Here is a 26,734-nt window from a genome sequence, read left to right on the forward strand (position 1 = left end):
CAGAAGCCGTGCAGGTAACGGGCGCTGTTCTGGGCCGGCATCGCAAGCCTTGGCCCATCAAGGAAACCCACACCACATAACAGTGACTGGCCCACAAATGAATAGGGTCCTCGACTCCAAAGCAAGAAAAGGGGTTATAAGATCACATATCACAAAGAATGCGTATCTTTAGAGCTGCCACTACAGCCCAAATTCCAGCAACTTGGAGAGCTACAAAGAAAAAGCATGTGTTTCACACTATAGGAAACCGACTCCACAGGGAAGCAGCAGTGCCTAAAAGATGTGAGAATTTTACATGAGTAAACTGGTAAACTTCCAAGAAACTGCACCTGGGGAAAGCAGTAACAGATAAGAGGAGGTGAGGGCAGTACTACCTACTAGCTGATGAGCCCAGGATGGGAGGACTGGAATAACAAAATGCATCTTATTTTTTCCACCTGTCAAGGATGCTATTCTGGCCCTAGCCGGTTTGGCTCAGTGGATAGAGTGTCGGCCTGCGGACTGAAGGGTCTCGGGTTCGATTCCCAGTCAGGGCACATGCCTGGGTTGCGGGCTTGATCCCCAGTGGGAGCGTGCAGGAGGCAGCCAATCAATGATTCTCATCATTGATGTTTCTATCTCTCCCTCTCCCTTCCTCTCTGAAATCAATAAAAATGTATTTTTTTTAAAAAAAAAAGGATGCTATTCTGTAAAAGTTCATGTGAACCCCATCTGAGAAGGTAGGCAATTGTAACTTAGCCGTCTCTCCCTTACGCACTGAGGCTCTTCAGAGCAAGTCCTGCAGCAGGGACCATGCTAACCAGAAGACAAAATCTGGCCTAAGCGTTGCCCGATGTAGGCTTATTGACCTTGGGCAGGTCAGTTTACCCCTCTGGCCTTTAATTTACACGTGTGTAAAAGATGGGACGGAACTAGTTATCTATAAGGGTGTTCCAGAAATTGGGGCCGGCCCCACCACAAGCAGGCCCCACTTAAGCCAGAGCGGCCATGCTTGTCAGGCTGCTTTTAACTAGTTAAACTGCATGGCCCGCATTCAGTTCTGTCACTTATTCCCTGAGTGACCTTGAGCAAGTTTGCTTATCCTCTCTGGCTTCCACAGCCAAAAAGAGGGGACAACAGTCATTGCTGTGAGGATTAACTGGATGGGTGAGGCACTGAGAACTATGTCTGGCACATAGTAAGTGTTGCTCAAATATTTTTAGGTACTAAATGATGTATTTTTACAATTCCCTTCACATAACCTTTACTGTTTTTAAAAGGTTTTTAGTGCTTAGAGAAATGTGTCAAATCTTATTTTTAAAAAATGGTTGGTTTCAAAACAGACCTAGAAATGGAAGGTTCACCTTGAAGAGGTGTCAACTTATGCAAGTCCCTCAGCCAATTTAAATACAACCAAACTTGATTGTCACATGCTAGAAAATGGCTTATATCTATGAACATATAATATAGCTCTGCCAACAACTGGAAACTGATTGTTTTTTACTGACATCTGAAATAATTGTCCTTCCAGCTGAGTTAGCAGGGGAAGTAATCCAAATAAAGGGGGGCTCACTGCAGAGCTTTCGACTCTGAGTTTTGTTTTTATACAGTCAGTCTCCAGGCCTGCTCTTACTAGGCTGACAAACGATAATCCTCTGTTCCCACTTCAATGTGTCAGGAAAAATCTCTTCAAAATTATTTTAGGGTTGAATCCTTTGTAGGGAGTCCTGGTGGACAGCAAGCATATGACAGGCCAGACAGAGGGGGTGTGGTGAGGGGGGAGGGCGTGCTGTTAGAACAACATGTGAAAACACAGCACAGCTCTGGGTGCTCACACAGTCCCCCTCAGGCACTGCCAGCTCTCCGAGGAACCTGAGTGAACACTGTGCTAAGAGAATAGTGCATGGAGAATAGTCCATGGTAGTTATATAATTGAAATTTGTCTGTATGACTCCACATTAAACCTTCTTGTTTGGAAATAAGCCCAAATCTCACTCATTCCCACAAAATAAGTTTCTCATATTAAATGATGATTTAAATATCAAAACAGTGGATCACTGTCCCATCACACATTAAGGTGTAGTTGGGCCCCAGCTGGTTAGAGCATTAGCTCGAGAACCACAAAGGACATGTGGGAAGCAACCAATCGATGTGTCTCACTCATGTGGATGTTCCTCTCTCTCTACCCCTCCTTCTTCCTTCCCACCTCCACCCTCCCTCCCCCCCCCGCCCCCCCACCTTCCACTCTCTCTAGAAATCAATGGGGAAAATATCCTCAGGTGAAGATTTTTTAAAAAGTGTAGTTGGGTGGGTTTTTGTTTTTAATACTCAATTCCTGTTGATAGTTGTCAGCTCCTACTCCCCCTAGTTCAGGGATAGGGAACCTTTTTTCTGCCAAGGGCCATTTGGATATTTATATCATCATTCGTGGGCCATACAAAATTATCAACTTAAAAATTAGCCTGTTATATTTGGTCAAACATTTAATTAACTCACCCCTAATGCCTTGGCAGGGCCAGACCAAATGATTTCACGGGTCTTATATGGCCCTTGGGCCGAACGTTCCCCACCCCTGCCCTAGTTAATTCCTTTTAAAGACTGAACTTGAAAACAATGAAACCCTTGCATAGCTATGGGAGAATTTTAAGTTGTCCATGGACCATTTTGGGAGATGGATACCCTGCAAAAAGACATTTAAAAAGAAAGTGCTATTAAAATGAAATCTTTAAAATGGACATTGACGAGTTTCCCCGAAACATGTAAAAATGGCATCCTGATCTTGCACACTGGTGGTTCTTAGAAATGTCTTAGAGGATATTTTTGGAGCGGATGGGCACAGAGACTCAAAACACTTCATCTGAAAGTGGGAAAATGCCCTTGAATATTAAAACAAAAACAAACAAAAAACTTTAAACTATAGACCATACTATCTCAACAGCCTACTTGGCCCAGGCCCAGTACCAATTAGGCCTCTCAGGTTGGACTAAATAACCTGTTTCCCCAGCACACGCAAGTGAGGCCTGAGCCAGGAAGAAATTACCAAGATGGCACATCCCCCTGATGCGCTGCGTCCAAATGCAGTGGGAGGCGCAGCCTCGAAAAGCATCAGGAATATCTGTGAACAGGGAGTCATGGGCACTGATGAGTTTTCCTAAGAGCATGCACTAGTCTGGATCAGCACAGGCGTGGCATGGAAAGGTGCTTGATTAGACGCGAGTCCAGCCCGGTGCCTACCTTGGGCATCAATAATCAACCTAAAGACCTTCATTCCATTACCTCATTCTGTTTTTTGTTGTTGTTTTGCTTTGCTTTTAACCTGTTACCTCTTTTATAAATACAATTAAGAGAATTTCATCGGCAAAGAATTGTTCAAGGCTAGGCTATCTCCTTTGCCTCCCATCCCCCTCTATTTGTCATGGGGCTTCTAAGCTACTCAGAAAGAAGTAAAACTGACCCGGATCACACTGGTTCCCTGGTCCCTAAACAGTCAAGCTTATTTTCTGTATTGAATCTCACTGAGGCTGTAACACTGAGTCATTAAGAATAATTTCAGACCACCTCAGAATATAGGCAATGGTGTGTTCTCTAGATGGATGTCCCAGTGTTTCTGAAACAGTTCTGCTCAACTTTTAATAAAATTGCACCAATATCAAAATTAAGACGTATTCAAGGTCTCACTAGCAGAAACCAACCTTTATATCATTGAATTATCCTAATGACTTAGTAAATACAGAGCGTGCTAGCCACAGTAAACCTATTTTCAAAAAGAAAATGTTTAATCTCATATCACAAGGTAATTTTTTAAAACCACAAAAATCACACATGATTATTTAATTGCTCACTTTCAAAATATAGATGTAACTCATTTTATGCATTCACTATGTTCCTGAAAATTTCCATTATTAAAAAGTAAGTTAAAATTGTAATTTGAGGTGCCTTATCATCATGTCCTATTTATGTTCTGCTTGGAATAAAAACTAATATTTTACTAAGTTTCCATTTCGCCCAGTCTACCATATAAATATTCTGATGTTTTATTTCACCCAGTCCACCATATAAATATTCTGATAAGAAAATAATTTAAAAGAGCCCGAGGGTGTAAAGAATTCTCTTGCTATAAGTAATTATTCTCTTATTCATGTCAAGTTCACAAACCAGGTCTTGTTCAAGTCGGGACAGTCTGACTCTAAACCTGACACTCTAGTTGTTCACCCTTCCCTGGGACGGGGTGCCTGGCACACACACAGCCGTGCCTCTGGATGGCTGTGGCTGCCCAGGAAACCGTGGCTGCCACCCTTACCCACAGGACAGAACCCTCTTCCTGCAAACAGCACCTTTCCCCAGCACATACACCCGGCCCTTTGGGACAAGAGAGTTTTTATGGAAGGGCAACTCCAGGGGCAGAGAGATTTAAATCTCCACAGTCCTCCATGAACATGATCTCACACACACACACACACACACACACACACACACACACACACACACAATGAGCAGGCTCTCTGAATGCGCATCAGGAGGGAACGAAGAGGGCAGCAATGTCTGGGGAAGAACCTGGCTCCCATCCTAGCTGGAGCACTGGCTCCCTAGTCACAGTCCCTCTGTCCTTCAGCAGAACAGTGCTGACATCAGTCCTCCCAGGCCTGTGAGGCAGGAGGTTTCAGCCCTGCATTCAAGCGGTCCAGAGAGAGCTTACAAAGGTCTATCCTAAAAGGCAGGTGAGATCGCACAATAAAGGTGGTATTGAATCTCACTGAGGCTGTAACACTGAGGCACTTGTAGGAAGTAGGAGTCTAGGAAGTAGGAGTCTACTTCCTACAAGTGCCACGTTCTCTCAACCCTTCCAGGCCCGATTCCCACCGTGCATTCCAAAACCTCCAAGATGTTTTTCCCAAAGGGGTGGGAAAAAGATGGAAAGTAAAAAAGGGACCACACTGATATCCTATGAGGCCCAGCAAGACAAACTGCATCCCAACGCGCCCCTAGTAACAAGGAAAACTGGCTGTCTCGCCCCGACTCCTGGGAAGTAGGGAGGTCGGGAAAGGATGGTACAGACTGAACCCACCGTGACTGCGGAGGGATCACACAGAAAGACGAAGCCCGCCCATCGCCATGGGGCTCACGATCGCACCGGAGCTCAGGCTGCAGCCGCCACCTCTGCAGCCTGTTCGCCTCAGGGCTGGTCTTCACTGAGACGGGTTCTGAGAGCCCTCTTTGCTCTCACTCTTCTCTGCTGGGCTGCACTCAGACTCCGTGACCAAGGACTTGCACCCATGAAGCGTGTGGGCATTCAGCATCTCCAGCAGCAGGTCGTAGACTGGGACCACGTTTTTGCACTTCATGCTGAGCAGGTGTTCCATGCCCTTGTTGCTATGGGGACAAAAAGGTGCTGAGATTCTGTCCTGTGATGCAGCCCCAGGAACTCAACGTAAGTCGCACACACACTCGGACACACGCACTTCCCTAAGCCCTTTGTTCTATGGCTCTTGCATCTGGCTCCTTCAATAATCTACACTCAAGGGCGAGGACAATGTCCTATGACCTCTGTGTCCCATCACCCACCCACACTGGCCTGGCAGTGCCTGGCACAGCGTGCAATCGATGCTCATTGTTCATGGTAGTCACTGCAGGCACTGGGTTGGCTGAACCATTGCTCCTGCGGGAAATGCAGGGTCAGGGTCCTGAGAGCCTTGGGAACACTATACAGCACTTTGGTACTATGCATGGAGGCCATTTGGGGACACTGGAATCTCCAACCACAAAAATGCAAACACAAGGCACTAAATAGGCCACATGAGGAACACTTGCTGCAGCGTGAGGAAGGCAGAGCATGACCTTGGTTGACCTCGGCTGGGGATGTAAGCACAGGCCACTCGAATGCTTTGCCACTCTGTGACTGTCCCCAAGTGATCACGAAAGTGCAGTGAGTAATCAATCGGGAGGTTACAAATAAAGTTTAGCAATCGGGCAAATTCAAATTCGCAAATACAGAAACCGGGATTACAACAGACTATTTGTTATGCAAATGATTGTGTGCAGAATGATCATTAAACAGAGGCAGAGGCTGTTCTCATTTCCTAACCCTTGTTAAAATTCTTGAGGGACATGTGTTCCTCCCCATGGCCCCTAGACTTTCTCCTTATCTCCCCTCTTCCAGCCCCAGGGCAAGCACCCTTATCCTGGGTGACACAAAGCCACCATGGGACATCCCACAGCACTATCGCAGCCCTGCCTTCCTAAGAACTGCGGACTCACCAGTTCTCTTAGGTCTCATCCTTATGTCCTGGTGCCATAAGGATGTCCTGGTGCCGCAAGGAGAGAACAGCTCTCAGGGAGGGCTTTGTGCACTTCCCCAGATCACAGATCTCAGGAGTTGCTCTAGGAAAGCTGGGTTTAACCTCTTTAAGGAAATGGCCTGGGAACTCCAGCCCTAGGTGGTGCAGGGATGGGTGGCAGGTCACTTTAAGGAAGAACCTGCCCCTTTTAGAACTCCATAAACAAGCTAAAATCCCCAGCAATTAAGAATTAGATGAGCCACCACAGGAGGCCACAAAGATCCTGTAAGGAGCCACGTGACAGCCATTCGGTGCCCACTATGTGCTGACCTTTGGCTACAGGTGTGTGCCCTGATGAAGAACCCCCATTCCCTTTCAGGGTTTCATCGTCCTTTAAAGGCCACAATTCTACCGTATCCACCTCAAACTTGAAAACCCTCTTCCCAAAGCTCTCCACCCTCTGAACATGTGCCCCCTTCCCCGCCACGTACCCGGGGGGGGGGGGGGGGGGCCCTTACGGATTGTACCTGGCGTGCCTGACGTGAGAAAGGAGCATCAGCAGGTTAGCCAGGCGGACGGACTGCTGCTGGGAAGGGATGCCGCTCTTGGCGATCACCCAGACCAGAGCGTCGGTCACAGCATTCAGCAAGTGAGTCAGCTTCCGGCTGCTCTCGGCCTCCTGAGCTGCTGCAGCAAAAGGGTACATACCTAGACAAAGAATCAAGGCCATGACTCATTGCTCTGCAAAAAGGAAACAGAAGTTGTGTGCTCAGGCATTAGGCATGCCAACATTCTCCTGACAGGAGGGCAATGATCAAACGGATTCTGACATCTGCATGAATAGTAGTATCCCAAGAGCCAGCCCCATGGCTGAATGGGAAAAGTAAGCCTGGCTGAATTTGGTCCAGAATTGTGGCCTTGCCTTGAAAACATATCAAACCATTATTTGGTGAATGTCATTTTCATGAACAAATACACATATAGAGATGGTCAGAAAGCCCTTGGAGAGATCTTCATTAAGGGGAGTTAATAAACATAAACTGCTGACCACTGCTACACAGCTTCTCCCACCCACCGCCTCGTGTGTGCCATGTGTAGACAGTCACAGTAGGCTCACCGCATGAGCACCCAACCTCTGGCGGCACCTTGCTGGGCAAAGGAAGACCATCAGTCTGGAGTCAACAGACCTACTTCATGTCCGCTGTCTGTAGCTCTCTGACCCAAGACCAGTTCCCAGCTCCTCCAACCTCACCTCATCATTGAGCAAAGCTTGCAGACATGTCTGCTGAGGTCTCCACAACCTTCCCACCAGGTGCCCTGTGTTCAATTCCCCTCTGACTCTAGGATCTGAGACTCTGTGGCCTCCCAAAAGTTGCAAAATAACAGCTCAGGTAGCTCTCCTTCCCTCCACCCCATCCCCAACCTCTGACTCCCTGATTCCTGGGAGCAGGAAAATAACCAGCTTCTCTTCCAGATTTTCAATTTCAAACTATAAATAGCAAATATATGAAACCAACAGGGGAAATGCCAATCTTTGACTGTAATGAGAATGAAGGATGGTTGGTACTCCATCACCCACCGAATCTGTTTTGGCAATTTTTGTTCTCTATTTTTATTGGCATTTTCAGTTCAATTAAGGCAAGGGACATACTGAACCAAATTATGCAAGTGTAGTGCTTCACCACATCCCTCCGGCACATCCCTCCATAATGTCTCATGATGCAGATTTAAAATATCCATCTTTTAAACTGCCCAGAACTGCTTCTCTAACCACCTGCTCACCTCCTTCTCCACAGGGACTGAGTCCTCCCACTGTCCCCCACAGCACGTAACCTGCCCTTCCACTACAGAGGAAACAAGCCCCAACCACAACCCCTTTGAATGGCCAAAATCAGATCTGCTCTCGGGGTTGAGGCCAACTGGGACAGTTCTCAAGGGCACCAGACTCTCCCTGCTCTTTTCATCCTCAGCTCCCACCACACCTCACCTTGAAACTTAACTTCAATTCCTTGAACAGGTGATGCCCCGAACATGCTAAACTTTCTGCTTAGGAACTCTCTTATCATCCTCCTCTCTCCCTACTCTTGTTATCTATATTCATTCCTCCTTCAGATCCCAGCTTGCTTGAACTTCCTTCTGGAAGCTTCCCCTGATCTGAAAGCTGGATGTCTTCACATATGCCCCACCCCCAAAGAAATTGGACATAAGCACTTCAAGAGCACAGACCCATCACCTAGTGCCATGACTGATGTGAAAGAAATGCTCATAAATGGAAGAATTAGAATGAATCCCATAGGTTCAAATTTTTGCAATTTTTAGCCAATCATGCCATCATAATTGAAATGATAAATATGCATGCTAAGGCATATTTTAGGTATACCATGGAAAATTATTAATCAAATGAAAATATGGAGAAATTGTTTTAAGCTTCCTTTCCTTAAAACTGACCCCAGCTTCAATGTCTGTTTCATACATTCTGTCAGTTTCTAAAATGTAAGGAGAGAAAGTGGACTCTGTCCTTGCTTATGCTTTTAATTTAATGTTACAAATAATCCAAAAGAAAAAAGCCTATGCCTCCAGATGTCTAAGATCTAGCATGGAAAAGACCCACCTCTCTGCTATCAGTGGAAACTTTCCAATAGAAACAGAATCCCACTTTCCAACAGCTGAACAGATTAAATTCATCTTGACAACTGTTACGACTACTACCAAACAAGAAAGGAACTTTCCTAAAGGAAGATTTCTTAAATTTGGATTTACCATAAACAAATGCTAGTCATTTACTGCCATGAGTGGTAATTACATCACATGCCTGCCTCACTCTCTGTAATTCTCTCAAATGTTGACAGTCTGTCAGATGCTGCCTGGACGCCATAGCCTTAGTCTCCCATTTGCACAGATGATGCTTTTAGCTTTCACAACAACACAATATGATGTCTCACAGGCTAGAAGGACCATAAGGAGCCTTGCCAAACAGAAGGCTTTCTACTGCAACGTGTTGTAACAACAAGGAAACTGCTTTCTAAGGAGCACTTTGCTGCACAGAAATGAGTTCTAAACAGCTTCTGAAGGTAAGAGAAGCCCCATACTGTGGCATTGGCTGTTCCCCCTGTGCCAACATGGGACTATGCTTCTCAAGCAAATCTTCCCTTTAACAAAGATAGAAGTAGCAGCACACGTCAGGTGATATCTGTAGGTGGGCTGAAAGAGACCAGTAAAAGTTTATTTTTTTTCCATGATCAATTCCCAATGTCCCAGCTGGACATTTCCTATAGGCACATCAACTTAATTGCTGATGTAAGCTGGGCCTTTGTATTGTTCTATAAAAGGTGAATGGTAACAGTAAATGTCAAGATGCCAGAAGCACCAAAGCGCTTACAAGTCTTCTTCACTTTCTCTACAGTTTTCATTGTCCAGTAATTTATCATTTCTACTCAAACTGCTTGCTTTCCAGAACTGAGGTCGGGAGTGTACCAGGTTCAAGGGGTATGCCCTGTCAGGCAGGTGAGGCCAGATTTACCCAAGGAGAAAACACCCAATAGTTGTCTTCAGGGCCTCTGTGCCTCACATGGCCTTCAGATTCCTTCTCTACTCGCTCTACTCTTTTCTTCTCTCCTCTCTTCTTCAAGACCTAACCCCACCCACCCCTGTCTAGTAATCTCCTCAACAGCATCTCATTCAGTTTTGGCTTCAGGAACTGCTGCTTTGGCTCCAATGAACAAAACAGAAACAGAGGCATGGTTACATGGGACAGACTGACAGCTGTCAGAAGGGAGGAGGGTTGTGGGGCTGGATGAAAGAAGGTGAAGGAATTATCCAAAAAACACATATACACAACACATAAACACAGGTAACAGTGTGGTGACGGCCCAAAGAAAAGGGGGGTGGGGACACGTGGAGGTGGCAAAGTGGGGATAAATGGGGGTAAAAGAGGCTTTGCTTTGGGCCATGGGTGCATGATGCCATGTGCAGATGATGTTTTGTTGAGTTGTACACTTGAAACCTGTATGGTTTTGTAAACCAATGTCACTCCAATAAAATCAATTAAATACATAAATAAATAAAATGAAGGCATGGACCACTGAAGGTAAAAATAAAGTGGCATAATATGATATCACAAATTCCTATTATTTCAAACATTAAAAACTAAGATTGGATAAAATCTAGGTAATAAAACCCCAAAGGAAGGGATCCGTAAGTCCTTAGTTGAGGATTAAAACTTGGACGTACATATTATTTGAGAAAGAAGAAATAATAACAAAAGGCCCTACAAGAGTAAATAGCTAAGCAAAGCAATCCATACCTGGTATAGCAGGTGGACCAAGTAAATACCAGGTAAACAGTAAACTGAACAGTATGAAAACGATATGCAAACTTAGAAAAGTGTGCAAAATAACACATCTCCATTGCAGCAATATTTATAACTAGAGGCCCGGTGCATGAAATTTGTGCACGGGGGGGGGGGGGAGGTCCCTCACCCCAGCCTGCACCCTCTCCAATCTGGGACCCCTTGGGGGATGTCCAACTGCCCATTTAGGCAGTCAGAAGTCCCTCTCACAAGCCGGGACTGCTGGCTCCCAACCGCTCACCTGCTTGCCTGCCTGATTGCCCCTAACTGCTTCTGCCTGCCAGCCTGATCACACCCTAACCACTCCCCTGTCAGCCTGATCAATGCCTAACTGCTCCCCCTGCAGGCTTGATCACCCCAACTGCCCCCCCTGCATGCCTGATCCCCCCAACTGCCCTCCCCTACAGGCCCGGTCACCCCTAACTGCCCTCCCCTGCCAGCCATCTTGTGGCGGCCATCTTTGACCACAAGGGGGCGACCATCATGTGCGAGGGTGTGACAGTCAATTTGCATATTCCCTCTTTATTATATAGGGTGGTAGAGAAAAAAGGAACTGTATATTAAGTAAAGGTTTATCAATAGAGAAGTGATTGAACAATTTAGACCAGCGGTTGCCAACCAGTGGTCCGCGGCACACTGGTGGTCTGTGAGGTCTGAAAGGTTGGCGACGGCTGATTTAGACAATGCCCTCACTGGAAAGATTAACTTAGCTCTCTCCTAGCTGACCTGAAGGGATTTCATAGCATTTTGAAAAGTAAAAAAGCAAGATATGAAGAACTATCTTATATAGTGTCCCAACTTTTTAATAATGAAAAGCCTACCTTTGTATATGTTAAAAGTGAGGTATTATTTTTTTTTTTTTTTTTTTAATCCTCACCCAAGGATATGTTTTTGTTTTGTTTTTTTCATTGATTCTAGAGAGGGAGGAAAAGCAAGGGGAGAGAGAAACAGAGAAACATCAATCAGTTGCCTCCTGTACACGCCCCAGCTGGGTATCGAACCCTCAACCTGTGTATGTGCCCTGACTGGGGACAATACCTCATAGCCCTGGACAGAGTGAGTGGTGGGACAACACTCTAACCACTAAGCACACCAGCCAGGCCTGTGAAGTATTATTTTATTTTATTTTTTTAAATATATATTTTATTGATATTTTACAGAGAGGAAGGGAGAGGGATAGAGAGTTAGAAACATCGATGAGAGAGAAACATCAATCAGCTGCCTCCTGCACACCCCCCACTGGAGATGTGCCTGCAACCAAGGTACATGCCCTTGACCGGAATCGAACCTGGGACCTTTAAGTCCGCAGGCCAATGCTCTATCCACTGAGCCAAACTGGTTAGGGCTAAATTATTATTAAAAGATGGGAAGTCAAAAGAAAAAAAAAAAAAAAAAAAGATGGGAGAAGGTACAAAGTCAACACTATGGTTAAGATAACTATTTGGTGTTGGGGTAGAAAAGTCAAGCAAAGGCAATTATGGGTACTCTTTCAAAGTACCCATAATTTTTTACATAAGATGTTATGCTGTTTATGTAAAACTAGAGGCCCAGTGCATGAATTCATGCACGGGTGGGGTCCCTCGGCCTGGCCAGCAATCAAGGCAGGCCGGCCAGGGGGAGGGACTGCGGGAGGTGGGCCGGCTGCAGGAGGTTGGCTGTGGGAGTGCACTGACCACCAGGGAGCAGCTCCTGCATTGAGCATCTGCCCCTTGGTGCTCAGTGCACATCATAGCTACCGTCCTGTCGTCCAGTCATAATAGTCGTTTAGGCTTTTATATATATAGACTGGAGGCCTGGAGGCCCGGTGCAAGAAATTCGTGCAAGAGTAGGCCTTCCATAGCCCAGCTGCCCACACTGGCTTCCCTCTGGTACCTGGGACCCGGGTTTTCCTCCGGCTGCTGGCAGACACCCAGGGCCCAGGCTTCCCTCCAGCCACCGGCAGGCACCCGGGAACCAGGCTTTCCTCCAGCTGCCAGCAGGCACCTGGGACCTGGGCTTCCCTCGCAGTCCCGGCTTCATCTGGATGGTCGTCCAAAAGGACGTCCAGTCTAATTATAATATTACGCTTTTAGTATTATAGATTATGTATATAAGTATGTACATATATTTCTTTATATATATATCATCTATAATACTAAAAGCACAATATGCTAATTAGACCAGACGTCCCTCCAGACTAAGCTGGGGCTGCAGCCACGGGATCAAGGCAGCCACAGTGGCTATGAGGGAGGGATCCAGATCCAGGCAGCTGCCCATGGCTGCGAGGGAGGGATCCAGGCAGCCACCCATGGCTGTGAATTCGTGCATTGGGCATCTAGTTATTATATATTTCTCTCTCTCTCTCTCTCTCTCTCTCTCTCTCTCTCTCTCTCTCTCTATATATATATATATATATATATATAGCTCTATCTGTCAATAGATCAATAGAGCTGTTAAAGAATGGTCACCAAAGTTATGGTGGTTTACTTGTGGAAGGATTCCTAGTAATTTTGGTTTTCTTCCTTATGTTTTGCTTTTGTTAGAATGTTTACAATAACCGGATATTATTTACATAAGAAAAAAAAAAACAGCAAAGCTACAACATAATCATATCTTAGATAAGACCTCCCTCCCTAACCCTATATTCCCACCTCTAACCTTATATTTCCCTCAAGGCAGGCCCCTTCCTTCCTGGCCCCTCCACACCACGTTAGTTTAGGCTCTCGTCACTCTCAACTCTGACTGGGCACCATGCCTCGGTCTCCCCCATCTCTAGTCAGTCCTCCACGTGGAAGCCAGGGTAACATTTCAAGAAGGCCCAGTCCATGACACTCCCATCTGAACCTCTTCCAGGGCTGCTCAATGCCCCAGGTGGCAGTTCCCAGCCCAAGGCAGGCAGTGAATCTTCGGCCATGCATTGTACAGCCCTGTCCACCTCCCTCTGCTCTGCCACTGCGGGACTTGCAGCTCCTGGCTCACCCAGGTCCTTTCATTCCTCCACACTTATTTCTTCCACCTGCCCATCCCTAAAGACTCAGGCACTCCAACATCTCTCGTTTTCCTGTAGTCCTCTGTACATGCTTTATTATAGCACTCCCTCCACCATGAGCTACTTAAAGGCAGGACTATATTTATAATGTCTTTACTGAGTGAACCAATGAATGAAAAAATGAATCTGTAAAAGCAGAACTCAAAACAGAAAATACAAGTATATGTCAACCATTTACAGTGTCTGCATAAATATTGAAAAAGGCTGAACGGTAAACATTTTAAAGTTCATTTTTCTCTTTTCCAGCAAAGTGGCTTGAGCCACTTTTTAAATTAATACTGGTAATTTGCCCAATGAACAATTTATATTCAAGTTAACTACAGTTTAAATTCCTAACAGAGAAGTCAGAAAGAAAGCCATTTTCCCCTTTTTAAATAAAATAAGTTCAATACTATTCTAGAAATAGCATTCCTCACCACCACCATCCACCTCCCCCCCCCCCCCCCCCCCCGCCCCGTTCCCCTTCCCAATAAAACACGGCCCAGCTGTGGGTTACTCACTGGAGTTCAGGAGGATCATGGCCTTGACACAGAGATACTCGTTGTGTTGGAGTTTTAACTCACGAAACCTTGAAGTCGTTGCCAGGAGCATGTCAAAGATTTCCAGAATTCCTTCCACACATTTCCCTTCATCCCTACAATAGTTCATTTGGAAATTTAAGAAAATCATAGCCACCAACAAAGGCAATAAGGAGTATTTTCTTTTTAAACTTAAATTTCATTTTGTACATGCTTTAACTATAACAAAGTGGCGATGAGACCACACCCAGAGATATGAAATAATCAGAATTATCTTCTTATAAAGAGAACAGGGCATTTCCTATAAATACCTAAATTAAACACTTGAATAAATACTATTTAGGTAAAAGCCTGCATTGGAACTACATTTTGTTTCTACCTGTTCATAAATGTTATCTTAAAGGAATAACATTTTTGTTGGTAATCTAAGCCATGTCAGCCAACCAGCCTGTGACATGACACATACTACTGAAGTGAGACATTCCATGGCCCCATGAGATGGCTCTAAAGCAGCCGTGGGCAAACTACGGCCCGCGGGCCGGATCCGGCCCGTTTGAAATGAATAAAACTAAAAAAAAAAAAAAGACCGTACCCTTTTATGTAATGATGTTTACTTTGAATTTATATTAGTTCACACAAACACTCCATCCATGCTTTTGTTCCGGCCCTCTGGTCCAGTTTAAGAACCCATTGTGGCCCTCAAGTCAAAAAGTTTGCCCACCCCTGCTCTAAAGTGTTCATGAGGAAGACTGACCATTACAGAAGCTAATATCCCAAGACGAAATAACCCTTCATATCTAGGGTTTAACTCTCATTTCCTGGTGGTCATTTAGAAACTGGAGGGGCAACTAAGAGACGTGTAAATGTAATTTGAAAAAAGTTAGCATGACATACAAAGAAATCACAATTAGAGAAGATAGATTAGAATTAGAAAAGGCAGAGATGGAGATATGGAAATGTCTGACTTGCCAAAGATTATTTTTAAGCAACAGATTTAGATAAACTTTGAAACATGAAGTCAAAATTCTTTTCAGCACTCCTTAAAGAAATGATTCTTTAAGTATACATTTGAAATAAATTACTTTAAAATATCAGACAGAAAATACCAGCTTCAACTAACTCCCACCAGACACTTATTATTCTGCCTCACTGCTCCCCAAAAATGTCTATCATCATTTGCCTTAAGAGTTATTGGAAGTCCTTGGTAAGCAGTTGGATGATTGTGCTACAAAACTTTCACTTGCTTCTAAAAGCCCGTGGCAAACAGTGAAGGGCAGCCATGGGTTTCTTTGAGTTTCATTTTCTGTCTCTGTGGCAGCCCTGGGGAGATTTGAGATCTTCAAAGAACTGGCTATTCCCCTCTTCCTTCCCCCAGCCCCAAGCCAGGCCATTTACGGGAATGGTGGTGGTTGAGGAAGGGCCTCTGTAGAATTCAAATAAACAGACACCAGCGGGTACTGCCAAACCTGGGGAAGCCCTTCCCAGACAGTGCTATGCTAGGACAGCAGCTCACCAGGACCCTGCAATCCACAGCATTCGAAACCTCATACCCCAAGACACACCTACGCAAAGCTACAAGCATGCAAACTAGTCACTTTGGCAAGCAAGCATGGCAACTTCTGCAACCAGCTGAGACTTTCTGAAAGTGCACTCATCTATATCCTATATAATAAAAGGGGAATATGCAAATTGACCCTAACAGCAGAACGACTGGGAATGACTGGTCACTATGACACACATTGACCACCAGGGGGCAGACGCTCAATGCAGGAGCTGCCCCCGGGTGGTCAGTGCACTCCCACAGGGGGAGCTCTGCTCAGCCACAAGCCAGGCTGACGGCTGCCAGCACAGTGGTGGTGGCGGGAGCCTCTTCCGCCTTCTCAGCAGTGCTAAAAATGTCTGACTGCAGCTTAGGCCTGCTTCCCGCTGGCAAGTGGACATCCCCCAAGGGCTCCTGGGCTGCCAGAGGGATGTCTGACTGCCAGCTTAGGCCCGTTCCCCCCGGGAAGCGGGCCTAAGCCAGCAGGTGGACATCCCCTGAGGGGTCCCAGACTGCGAGAGGGCACAGGCTGGGCTGAGAGCGGTTCCCCCGCCCCGAGTGCACAAATTTTTGTGCACCAGGCCTCTAGTATATATTTAAAAGCCTAAGCGGCCGTTATAACCAGTTGACCGAATGACTGGTTACTATGACACACACTGACCACCAGGGGGAAGATGCTCAACACAGGAGCTGCCCCTGGTGGTTAGTGTGCTCCCACAGCCAACCTCCCACTGTCCCTCCCCCCGGCCAGCCAGCCTGGATCAGGACTGGGCAAGACATCCCTGATTGGCCCCGTTCGCCGGCCAGGCCAAGGGACCCCACAAATTCGTGCACCGGGCCTCTAGTTAAATAATGAAACCACCAGTGTCCTGAAGTCACTCATAAGGAAAGGCCACCTTGGAGAATCAGAGCCCTAACAAAGGGTGCTAAAATCTGTAGGAAACCCCTATCCCTCCTCACACCCTAGCCTACTGCTTCCCCTGCTCTGCACTTTCCCAGGCAGCCCGCTGCAAGCGTCCAGTAAGGACAACACATGTCCTGCACATAGCAGGGGCACAAGAAATACTTGTCCACTAATTACCCCTCATGCCACACTATCAAATCACTCTGCCTAGGGATAAGCAATACTGGAAATTATGATTATTGGGCTTGAGGATATCTTATACTGGGAAAAGCTGGTTTTAGAATATCTCTGGAGGCAAAAACAAATGAAAATCCACGAACTCCTGAATAATGGTTGCTTCTTTATTCTTCTGGGAAACTCAGTCACAGGTGAGTTTATGCACACACCAGCACACATGTGTGTGCATGCACACACACACGCTCACCACCAACCCTAAGTAGTATAAGGGGACTCATCGAAATCAACCCTATTTATAGAAGTTATCACCAATGCCTAAGAACAGGTCCATAAACATTGAAATTAGTACCCTTTCCTCATTAAAATGCATGCCATATTTAATGCAAATTCATATTTCAGAAATGAAGGAAGAGTTTACATCTTAGAGCATAAGCTTTGACAAATGCTGTAACTAACAATAATCAGAACATGTGTACCTCATGGAGAAGGTGAATTTCTAAGCCAGCTCTGAAGAGCTAAGTCTGATTGCTTTCTCTAGCAGGTGTGATAGCCAACCATTTCATTCACGGAGTGGCAAAGTTACAATACTTTATCTCACAGGCTGTAGAAAATAAATGAGCAATATAGGATCAATAAGGCACAATACCTCCTAAATGATACCCTAATAAAGTTACACATGGATAGAATTATGCAGAACAGAGTGAGGAAGGACTTTAACAAATTAGTGAGCTCTATATAATTGTAACTACGATTGATGGTGAACTATGTGTAAGAAATTAGGACAGGATTAAAATATTTGAATTCATGACAGAGGGTATATGAGTTGAATGCTAAAATGTTGAAACAATATGTCAATCAAACCAGTCTACTCATAGTAAATTACTGCACACCATTTGTCCATAAACTAGTTATAAGTTAAAAAGTAGTAGTTCCATGGAAGAAGACTTGACTTTGGGTAGTAAACACACAATACAATATGTAGATGATGAATTATAAAATTGTACACTTGAAACATATATAATCTTATTAACCAACATCACCCCAATAAATTCAATAAAAAAATTTTAAAGTAGCAGTTCCATATGGACTACCTTATTATTTGATAACCACATCCTTTTTATAAAAGAAAAATATTCTGTTTGATACCAAGGACAAAATGTTACATGAGTAAGCCTCACTTTGGGGCATACTATTTTGTGCCTACTTATATATCCACTGGCAGCATCCATGTGGCTGCAGACCTCAGTTTACCTCTGTGTGGATGGCAATGGGAAGAGGGGCTCAAGGCTTAGTGCATGGAAAGAACTTAAATATTGTACTCAAGTGAAAATGTGAGTACAAAAGGGAACTGAAAATTTAGAAGTGAAAATTCTGTTGGTACCTTGAAGAATATTTGGTACACAACTAATGTGGATGCAAACTCAGAGCATTCATAATTATGTGTATGATTCCACGAATCCCATAAACACTCATAAAGGGGTCCAAGCCCAGATCCAAACTCCTGACTTTTTAAATAACATTTAACATTAGACAGTTTTCTGTTTATGCTAAGGACACCAAGTGTCTTAGCATATATGATTTTTTTTTTAGCAAATAGAAGCTCACATTCTGTGGTAGATCTTCATCTGAATTTGTGATTCTAGCAGTTACTGAAAGAACTACCTTGTTAGAAATAAGCTGAGACAACCGGATTTTCCTCTCATCCTCAGTAGGTTCAAATTTTCTCTCTGCAGAAGCCTCAAGAAGTATAAAGGGAAGCAGAAATTATATACTCAGTCTCACAAATGGGTTAATTGTATTCACTGCTTATATGGTCATACCACCACTTGAAGGAACTCTGATAGGACAATTCACCAAAAGACAGTTATTTTAAGTAGTATGAAAATTATTTATTCACACTGTAAAAAAGATTCATAATAGAATGTCTTTATGGTGGATTTCATAATAGAATTTCCTTATGACTTTTTAAATAAGTAGCATTTTGAATATTTTTGAATAAGCAACTCCTCCAAAAATATACTCATTACACAAAAACATATTTTTCTCTATATAATAAATGCACTAAAAATCTTAGATTTGAAATTCTAGACTTTACAGAGTTAATATGTTAAAAACAATAACAGGAATGGCAACAAAAAATAACCATCCATAGGCACTCCAAAATACTGCCTGCTGAATGTCTGCATTTACAATTCCCAAGAACTCCTCTTCTATGGTCAAATAAACTAGATTTATGTTGTAAACAATACTTTCAAATATTTTTAAAGAGTATTGTGAGGCCCTGGCTGGTTTGGCTCAATGGATAGAGTGTCGGCCTATGGACCAAAGGATCCAGGTTCAATTCTGTTCAAGGGCATGTACCTAGGTTGCAGGCTCCTCCCTGGCTCAGACCCTGGTCAGGGCTCACGCAGGAGGCAACCAATCGATGTGTTTCTCTCACATCGATATTTCTGCCCTTCTCTCTCCCACTCTCTCTAAAAATCAATGGCAAATTAAAATACCAACAGCATATTTCACAGACCTAGAACAAACTCTCCAAAAATTCATCTAGAATAAAAAAAGACCACGAATAGCTGCAGCAATCCTGAGAAAGAAGAACAAAGTAGGTGGGATCTCAATACCAGATATCAAGCTGTATTACAAAGCCACTGTTCTCAAAACTGCTTGGTACTGGCACAAAAACAGACATATAGATCAATGAAATAGAATAGAGAGCCCAGAAATCGACCCAAACCAATATGCTCAATTAATATTTGACAAAGGAGGCAAGAGCATACAATGGAGTCAAGACAGTCTCTTCAATAAATGGTGTTGGGAAAATTGGATAGATACATGCAAAAAAATGAAACCAGACCACCAACTTACACCATACACAAAAATAAACTCAAAATGGATAAAAGACTTAAATGTAAGACAGGAAACCATAAAAATACTAGAGGAATCCAAAGGCAACAAAATCTCAGACATATGTCGAAGCAATTTCTTCACCAATACATCTCCTAGGGCATTGGAAACTAAAGAGAAAATAAACAAATGGGACTATATCAAAATAAAAAGCTTCTGCACAGCAAAAGAAACCATCAACAAAACAACAAGAAAGCCCACTGCATGGGAGAACATACTTGCCAATGATATCACCGATAAGTGTTTAATCTCCAACATTTATAGGGAACTCATACAACTTAACAAAAGGAAGATAAACAATCCAATCAAAAAATAGGCAAAGGACCTAAATAGACACATTTCAAAAGAGGACATTCAGAAAGCCAAGAGACATATGAAAACATGCTCAAAGTCACTAATCATCTGAGAAATGCAAATCAAAACAACAATGAGGTACCATCTCACACCTGTCAGAATGGCTATCATCAACAAATCAACAAACGACAAGTGCTGGAGAGGATGTGGAGAAAAAGGAACACTCGTGCAACTGCTGGTGGGAATGCAGACTGGTGCAGCCACTATGGAAGACAGTATGGAGTTTCCTCAAAAAGTTAAAAATGGAACTCCCATTTGACCCAGTGATCCCACTGCTAGGAATATATCCCAAGAAAACAGAAACACCAATCAGAAAGGATATATGCACCCCTATGTTCATAGCAGCACAATTTACCATAGCTAAGATCTGGAAACAGCCTAAGTGCCCATCAGCAGATGAATGGATTAGAAAACTGTGGTACATCTACACAATGGAATACTATGCTGCTGTAAAAAAGAAGGAATTCTTACCATTTGCAACAGCATGGATGGAACTGGAGAGCATTATGCTAAGTGAAATAAGCCAGTCAATGAAAGAAAAATACCACATGATCTCACTCATTTATGGATAATAAAGACCATTATAAACTGATGAGCAAAAATAGATATAGAGGCAGAACAGCATCAAACAGACTGTCAAACTACAGTGGGAAGGCTGGGGAGGGTTGGGGGGTGGGAAGATGGGGTAAGAGATCAACCGAAGGACTTGTATGCATGCATATAAGCATAACCAATGGACATAAGACACTGGGGGGTAGGGGAGCCCGGGGGAATGCCAAGGGGAGAAAAAAAAAAAGGAGACCTATGTAATACTATTTGTAATACTTTAAGCAATAAAAAAAAAGAAAAAGAAAAAAAAAATCAATGGCAAATATCTTCAGGTGAGGATTAAAAACAAAAGAGTAATGTGAGTCTGTTAAAATAGTATCTTTAAAAAATGACTTCTGGCGCCCCCATTCCCTGAAGCACGCCTGTGCCTTTTCTTTTCCCTTCCCTCTTCCCCCTCCCCTACGTTGCCCCCCTCCCCGCCACAAATGACTTCTTTGGGTTTTTTCTATTAACTAAAAGCTGCACTTAAAATTTATCTAGAATTTGTGTCAATTTATAGTAACTTATACACATACTTATAGAAGTTAAAGAGCCCATACAAAGAGGAGAGTGAATTGTACTAAAAACCAGGAATGAGCCAGTCATTGAAAATAAACACTAAGTATGGCATCAATTTAGAAATCAAGGCAAAAAATTAAAATGCCTTAATCCTAAATCTGAAAATTTATTGGTTCATCAAGGGACAGCACTTCCTCCAGCACTAACTTCTAGGAGAATTGTGTGTGTGTGTGTGTGTGTGTGTGTGTGTGTGTGTGTGTGTGTTTGAAGGGGGAAATGAATGTGACTTTAAACACCAAGTGGAACATAATGAATGAATGAATGAATGAATGAATGAATGAACAAACGAACAGGAGGGATGGCTTGATTGGCTGCTTAGCCTTTCAGCCTGCTTCACAACATGGTACCATGAAATGACAACAGGTATAGGTTTCTGAAGTGGGCAGGGAATAGAATAGAGTTGTTCTGAGACAAAAGTAGAAAGTTAGTTTGCCTTTCAGCCTCCTCCTCTTCCTCCTTCCAGTTCTCTATCCAACTGAGAGTCATGTACTGTTGTGGTTAAGAGCATGGATTTCACAGCCAAACCTTCAAGTCCAGCCCTACCATTTACTACTCTATAACTGTCAGAATTACCTAACCTCCCATTCTCATACCTGAAGGATAGAGATAATAATGGTGCTTACCCAGAAAGGGCTATTGTGAAGATGAGTGAACACATATCAAATGTGAAAGATGGTGCCTAGCCCTGGCTGGTTTGGCTTGGTGGATAGAATGTCAGCCTGGGGACTGAGGGGTCCCGGGTTCGATTCCAGTCAAGGGAGCATGCCTGGGTTGTGGGCTCGGTCCCCAGTGGGGGGCGTGCAGGAGGTAGCCGATCAATGACGTTTCAATCTCTCTCCCCGTCTTCCTTCCTCTCTGAAATCAATAAAAAATAAAAATAAAAGATGGGCCGTAGCCAGTTTGGCTCAGTGGATAGAGCATCGGCCTGAGGACTGAAAAGTCCCAGGTTCGATTCCGGTCAAGGGCAAGTACCTTGGTTGTGGGCACATCCCCAGTGAGGGGTGTGCAGGAGGCAGCTGATCAATGTTTTTCTCTCATCGATGTTTCTAACTCCCTATCCCTCTCCCTTCCTCTCTGTAAAAAATCAATAAAATATATTAAATTAAAAAAAAAAAGATGGTGCCTGGCACACACAAGCCAGTAAGTTAGCTAGTTTTATTGTTACTAGAGGGTCCTGCCTGTCCTAGGCTTTCAGAACCTCCCTCTGTGGTTTACCATCTGGGCTTGCTCCTGCTTCAGCCACATTCCCTATTCCAGCTCCTCCCAAAGGCTCTGTTCTCTACCCAAACACCTCTCATTACTTACAGTACCCTTTGCCAAAGGTGTCGTGCATGACCGGTAAAATGGGTGCTAACATCTTGGGGATACTTTTCATCTGCCTCACATGATGATCTAAAAAGGTAACACCAAGACCTGGGGCAGATATTTTCCATTCACAGCACTAGGTACCTTCTCCTCTGCAGAGTCAAATGTGACTGAACATTCAACACTGGAACTTTTTTGAAATGTGGAAGTTAATTGCCATGGAAATTTTCACATTACTCAGGTTTACACCAAGGAAGTATTCTATTTTACCTACTGAAATGCTTGAGTGTCGCCTAGTCCAGATTTCCTTCCATGAATAGTTCACCTAAGCTAGTGAGAAATTGGCTCCTTTTCTGTGCCATCTTTTAAAAAAACTAAATGCAATCAAGTTATAGCATTCCCCAATTTCTGTTAACTTTCATCTGGTTTTAATAACCATTCCTTGCCCTAACCCAATGATGGCAAACCTATGACACGCGTGTCAGAGGTGACACGCGAACTCATATTTTTTGGTTGATTTTTCTTTGTTAAATGGCATTTAAATATATAAAATAAATATCAAAAATATAAGTCTTTGTTTTACTATGGTTGCAAATATCAAAAAATTTCTATATGTGACACGGCACCAAAGTTAAGTTAGGGTTTTTCAAAATGCTGACACGCCGAGCTCAAAAGGTTCGCCATAACCAGTTTGGCTCAGTGGATAGAGCGTCGGCCTGTGGACTGAAGGGTCCCAGGTTCGATTCTGGTCAAGGGCATGTACCTTGGTTGCGGGCACATCCCAGTAGGAGGTGTGCAGGAGGCAGCTGATCGATGTTTCTCTCTCGTCGATGTTTCTAACTCTCTCTCTCTCTCCCTTCTTCTCTGTAAAATCAATAAAACATATTTTAAAAAAATAATAACCATTCCTTCCACTGCTTTTGCCAAAAATACTATATAGTATAAGAAATTAGAATGAGTTAAAGAATGTTACAATGAACCTGGCAGATTGTAAGAATTTTATCACCTATCCAGATAGCTGGCAATGTAATTGGTCCTGACGGGTGGAAAGAACCGCATGACAACTTAAAATTATAACCTGAAAATGGAACTTTTAAACAGAAAAATCTGAATTGATTTATCTACACTTGGTGGCCACATACCCTGCAGAACACAGGCCGCCCATTATGGCTGCCACACTAAGAATGAGTCATAGGACACTGAATCTTTGTACCCATTCTCTCCTTTTCTGGTTCTTGACCCAATGAAGGAGCTCATGACATTATAAACCTCTTAATTGCCCTTCGAGGTGAGAGATTTTAATTGCAGCCCCAGGACGCCATGCTTCACTCAAGGCAGAAAAGAAACACAGTGCATTTTTTCTCACCTGTCCAGAACAAGGTCTGGAGCAAAGATGAGCTTGCCAGGGTGGTCGAGGGAGCGCCACATCAGCCCCACCATTAGCACCTCCATCCAGCAGTTCTCCAAGAGCCGCACTTGGTCGTACAGGCTGAGCTCCACAAAGCCTGGGGAAAGCGAGAGGCTGTGAGACACATCCGCCCTCCTCCGCAGCTCCCCGTTTGTCTAGGAACAGAAGAGCGACTTTTCAAAAGCTTTGAAAACACAAATATAGGAGAAACTAAGATGGCGGCATAGGTAAACACCGGGAAATTGTCGCCTCACACAACAATTGAAAATTACCGCAAAGGACAGAGCAAACATCATCCAGAACAACAGAAAGGCTGGCTGAGTGTAAATTCTACAACTAGAAGGAAAGAAAAGCACGCTGAGAGCCAGAGGCGCTGCGGAGGTGAAGTGCAGAGGTACGGCGGCTCGCGCGCGCGAGGAAAGGGGGTGGCACCTGAGGACGCGGCTGTCTTTTTGAATCACAAGCTCCCGACTGCTCTGAACTCCGGTTCCGGGAAGTCTCTGGGGACCCAGGACTCATACGGGGAGAAGCTGGTCTGTCCGGCAGCGGGCGAACTTGAAGGCGGCTTTCCCTCAGAGGTGCTTGCAGCAATAAGCGGGTCGCTGAGACCCGCGACTCCGGGCGGAGAATCAGCCATAGCTCCTTGATCCGCCCTTTGATTCCCTGAGACCCCGCCCCACCCAGGCTGCGGCAGAGGCTTTTGCATGTGAATGTACCTAACTGCAGCCGAGCCAGGCAGACCCGGAACTTCCAAGAGAAGGCCCAAGGCCCCGCAGCAGCTTGCATTGCTTCACAGCTGAGCCTCTTCGTGGCTCCTGCTGTGTGGCCTCAGGCAGAGGCTGAATTAGCACCTCCTTAGATCCAGGAGCCACTGTACCCAGTGGTCAGAGGGGGACCATCCAGACTGCAACTCCTCAGATCCATAAGGGACACACTCAGGGAGCAGACTCAGTGAGCACCAAAGCCCCACTGAAGCAAGTCTTGCCCCAGAAGGGTGTCTTCAGCACAGAAGTTCTCCCACTTTAGACACAGCTGATTCTCACAGCCAATTGGCCTGGAGGTCAATTCCTCCCAGTGATTCTACAACAACCAAGGCACCAAGAGTGCACCAAGAGTGTCCACCCCAGGTAACTGGGGAGGCTGAGCTACTGGGCCCTACAGGACACCTGGCGCGCAGGGCCACTCTATCAACACAGGGAAGCTGCCAAAATGCGGAGACAAAGAAACAGGTCACAAATGGCAGAAATGGAGGAAAGCCAACGATTGGATATAGAGTTCAAGGCCACGTTTATAAGGTTTTTCAAGAATTTTATGGAAACCACCGATAAATTTAATGAATCCCTCAATAAGTATAGTGAGACCATGGAGTACATGAAAAAGGACCAACTAGAAATTAAGCATACACTGACTGAAATAAAGAATAATTTACAGAGATCCAGCAGCAGACAAGAGGATCCCAAGAATCAAGTCAAAGATTTGAAATACAAAGAAACAAAAAATACCCAACCGAAAAAGAAAAGAGATTCCAAAAATATGAAGATAGTGTAAGGAACCTCTGGGACAACTTCAAGCAACATCAGAATTATAGGGGTACCAGAAGGAGAGAGAGGGCAAGATATTGAAAACCTTTTTGAAGAAATAATGACAGAAAACTTCCCCTACCTGGTGAAAGAAATGGACTTACAAGTCCAGGAAGCGCAGAGAACCCCAAACAAAAGGAATCCAAAGAGGACCACACCAAGACACATCATAATTAAAATGCCAAGAGCAAAAGATAAAGAGAGAATCTTAAAAGCAGCAAGAGAAAGACAGTCAGTTACCTACAAGGGAGTACCCATACGACTGTCAGCTGATTTCTCAACAGAAACCATGCAGGCCAGAAGAGAGTGGCAGGAAATATTCAAAGTGATGAATAGCAAGAACCTGCAACCAAGATTACTTTATCCAGCAAAGCTATCATTCAGAATAGAAGGTCAGATAAAGAGCTTCACGGATAAGAAAAAGCTAAAGGAGTTCATCACCACCAAACCAGCATTATATGAAATGCTGAAAGGTATTCTTTAAGAAGAGGAAGAAGAAAAAGGAACTCTTACCATTTGCCACAGCATGGATGGAACTGGAGAGCGGATAAATACCACATGATCTCACTCATTTGTGGAATATAATGAACAACATAAACTGATGAACAAGGACTGATCCAGAGACGGAGAGGCATTGATTGGACTGTCGGGACTTGGAGGGAAGGTAGGGGAGGGTGGGGGTAAGGGGGAAAGATCAACCAAAGGACTTATATGCAAGCATATAGGCCTAATCAATGGACATGGACAACGGGGGGGTGAGGGCATGAGCGGGGGGGGGGTGGGGGGGGTAGAGGGTAACGTGGGGACAAGGACACATATGTAATATCTTAATCAATAAAAAATATATTAAAAAAAAAGAAAACACAAATATAAGGATCTATATTTTATTTTATTTTTTTTTAAATATATTTTATTGATTTTTCACAGAGAGGAAGGGAGAGAGATAGAGAGTTAGAAACATCGATGAGAGAGGAACATCGATCAGCTGCCTCCTGCACATCTCCCACTGGGGGATGTGCCCGCAACCCAGGTACATGCCCCTGACCGAAATCGAACCCGGGACCCTTCAGTCCGCAAGCCGACGCTCCATCCACTGAGCCAAACCGGTTTCGGCTAAGGATCTATATTTTAAAGATGTGGTTAAATGTTGACCTAAGAAAGAAAGTTTTGAACTTAAGGTGTGCGACTCACAATTTTCAGTCCTGAACCCCTTCTAGGAATACATATACTTCATTTAGCATTTATAA

General features: G+C 44.2%; 1 protein-coding gene across 1 annotated transcript in view; it reads right to left on the bottom strand.

Annotated features, from left to right (window-relative positions):
• Positions 1–4,660: 4,660 nt before the first annotated feature.
• The window catches only part of ESR2 (estrogen receptor 2), a 34,131-nt gene continuing 12,057 nt past the window's right edge, over positions 4,661–26,734 (bottom strand). The window contains exons 5-8 of the mRNA XM_036325255.1: positions 23,866–24,004; positions 14,131–14,264; positions 6,782–6,962; positions 4,661–5,349 (exon numbers count right to left, since the gene is read on the bottom strand). Of these exons, the coding sequence (XP_036181148.1) occupies positions 5,166–5,349; positions 6,782–6,962; positions 14,131–14,264; positions 23,866–24,004 (638 nt within the window). The 3' untranslated portion in view covers positions 4,661–5,165. The remainder of the gene's footprint in view (positions 5,350–6,781; positions 6,963–14,130; positions 14,265–23,865; positions 24,005–26,734) is intronic.

The sequence above is a fragment of the Myotis myotis genome, unplaced genomic scaffold, assembly GCF_014108235.1.
Source record: "Myotis myotis isolate mMyoMyo1 unplaced genomic scaffold, mMyoMyo1.p scaffold_m19_p_1, whole genome shotgun sequence".
In the NCBI taxonomy this organism is placed as follows: domain Eukaryota; kingdom Metazoa; phylum Chordata; class Mammalia; order Chiroptera; family Vespertilionidae; genus Myotis; species Myotis myotis.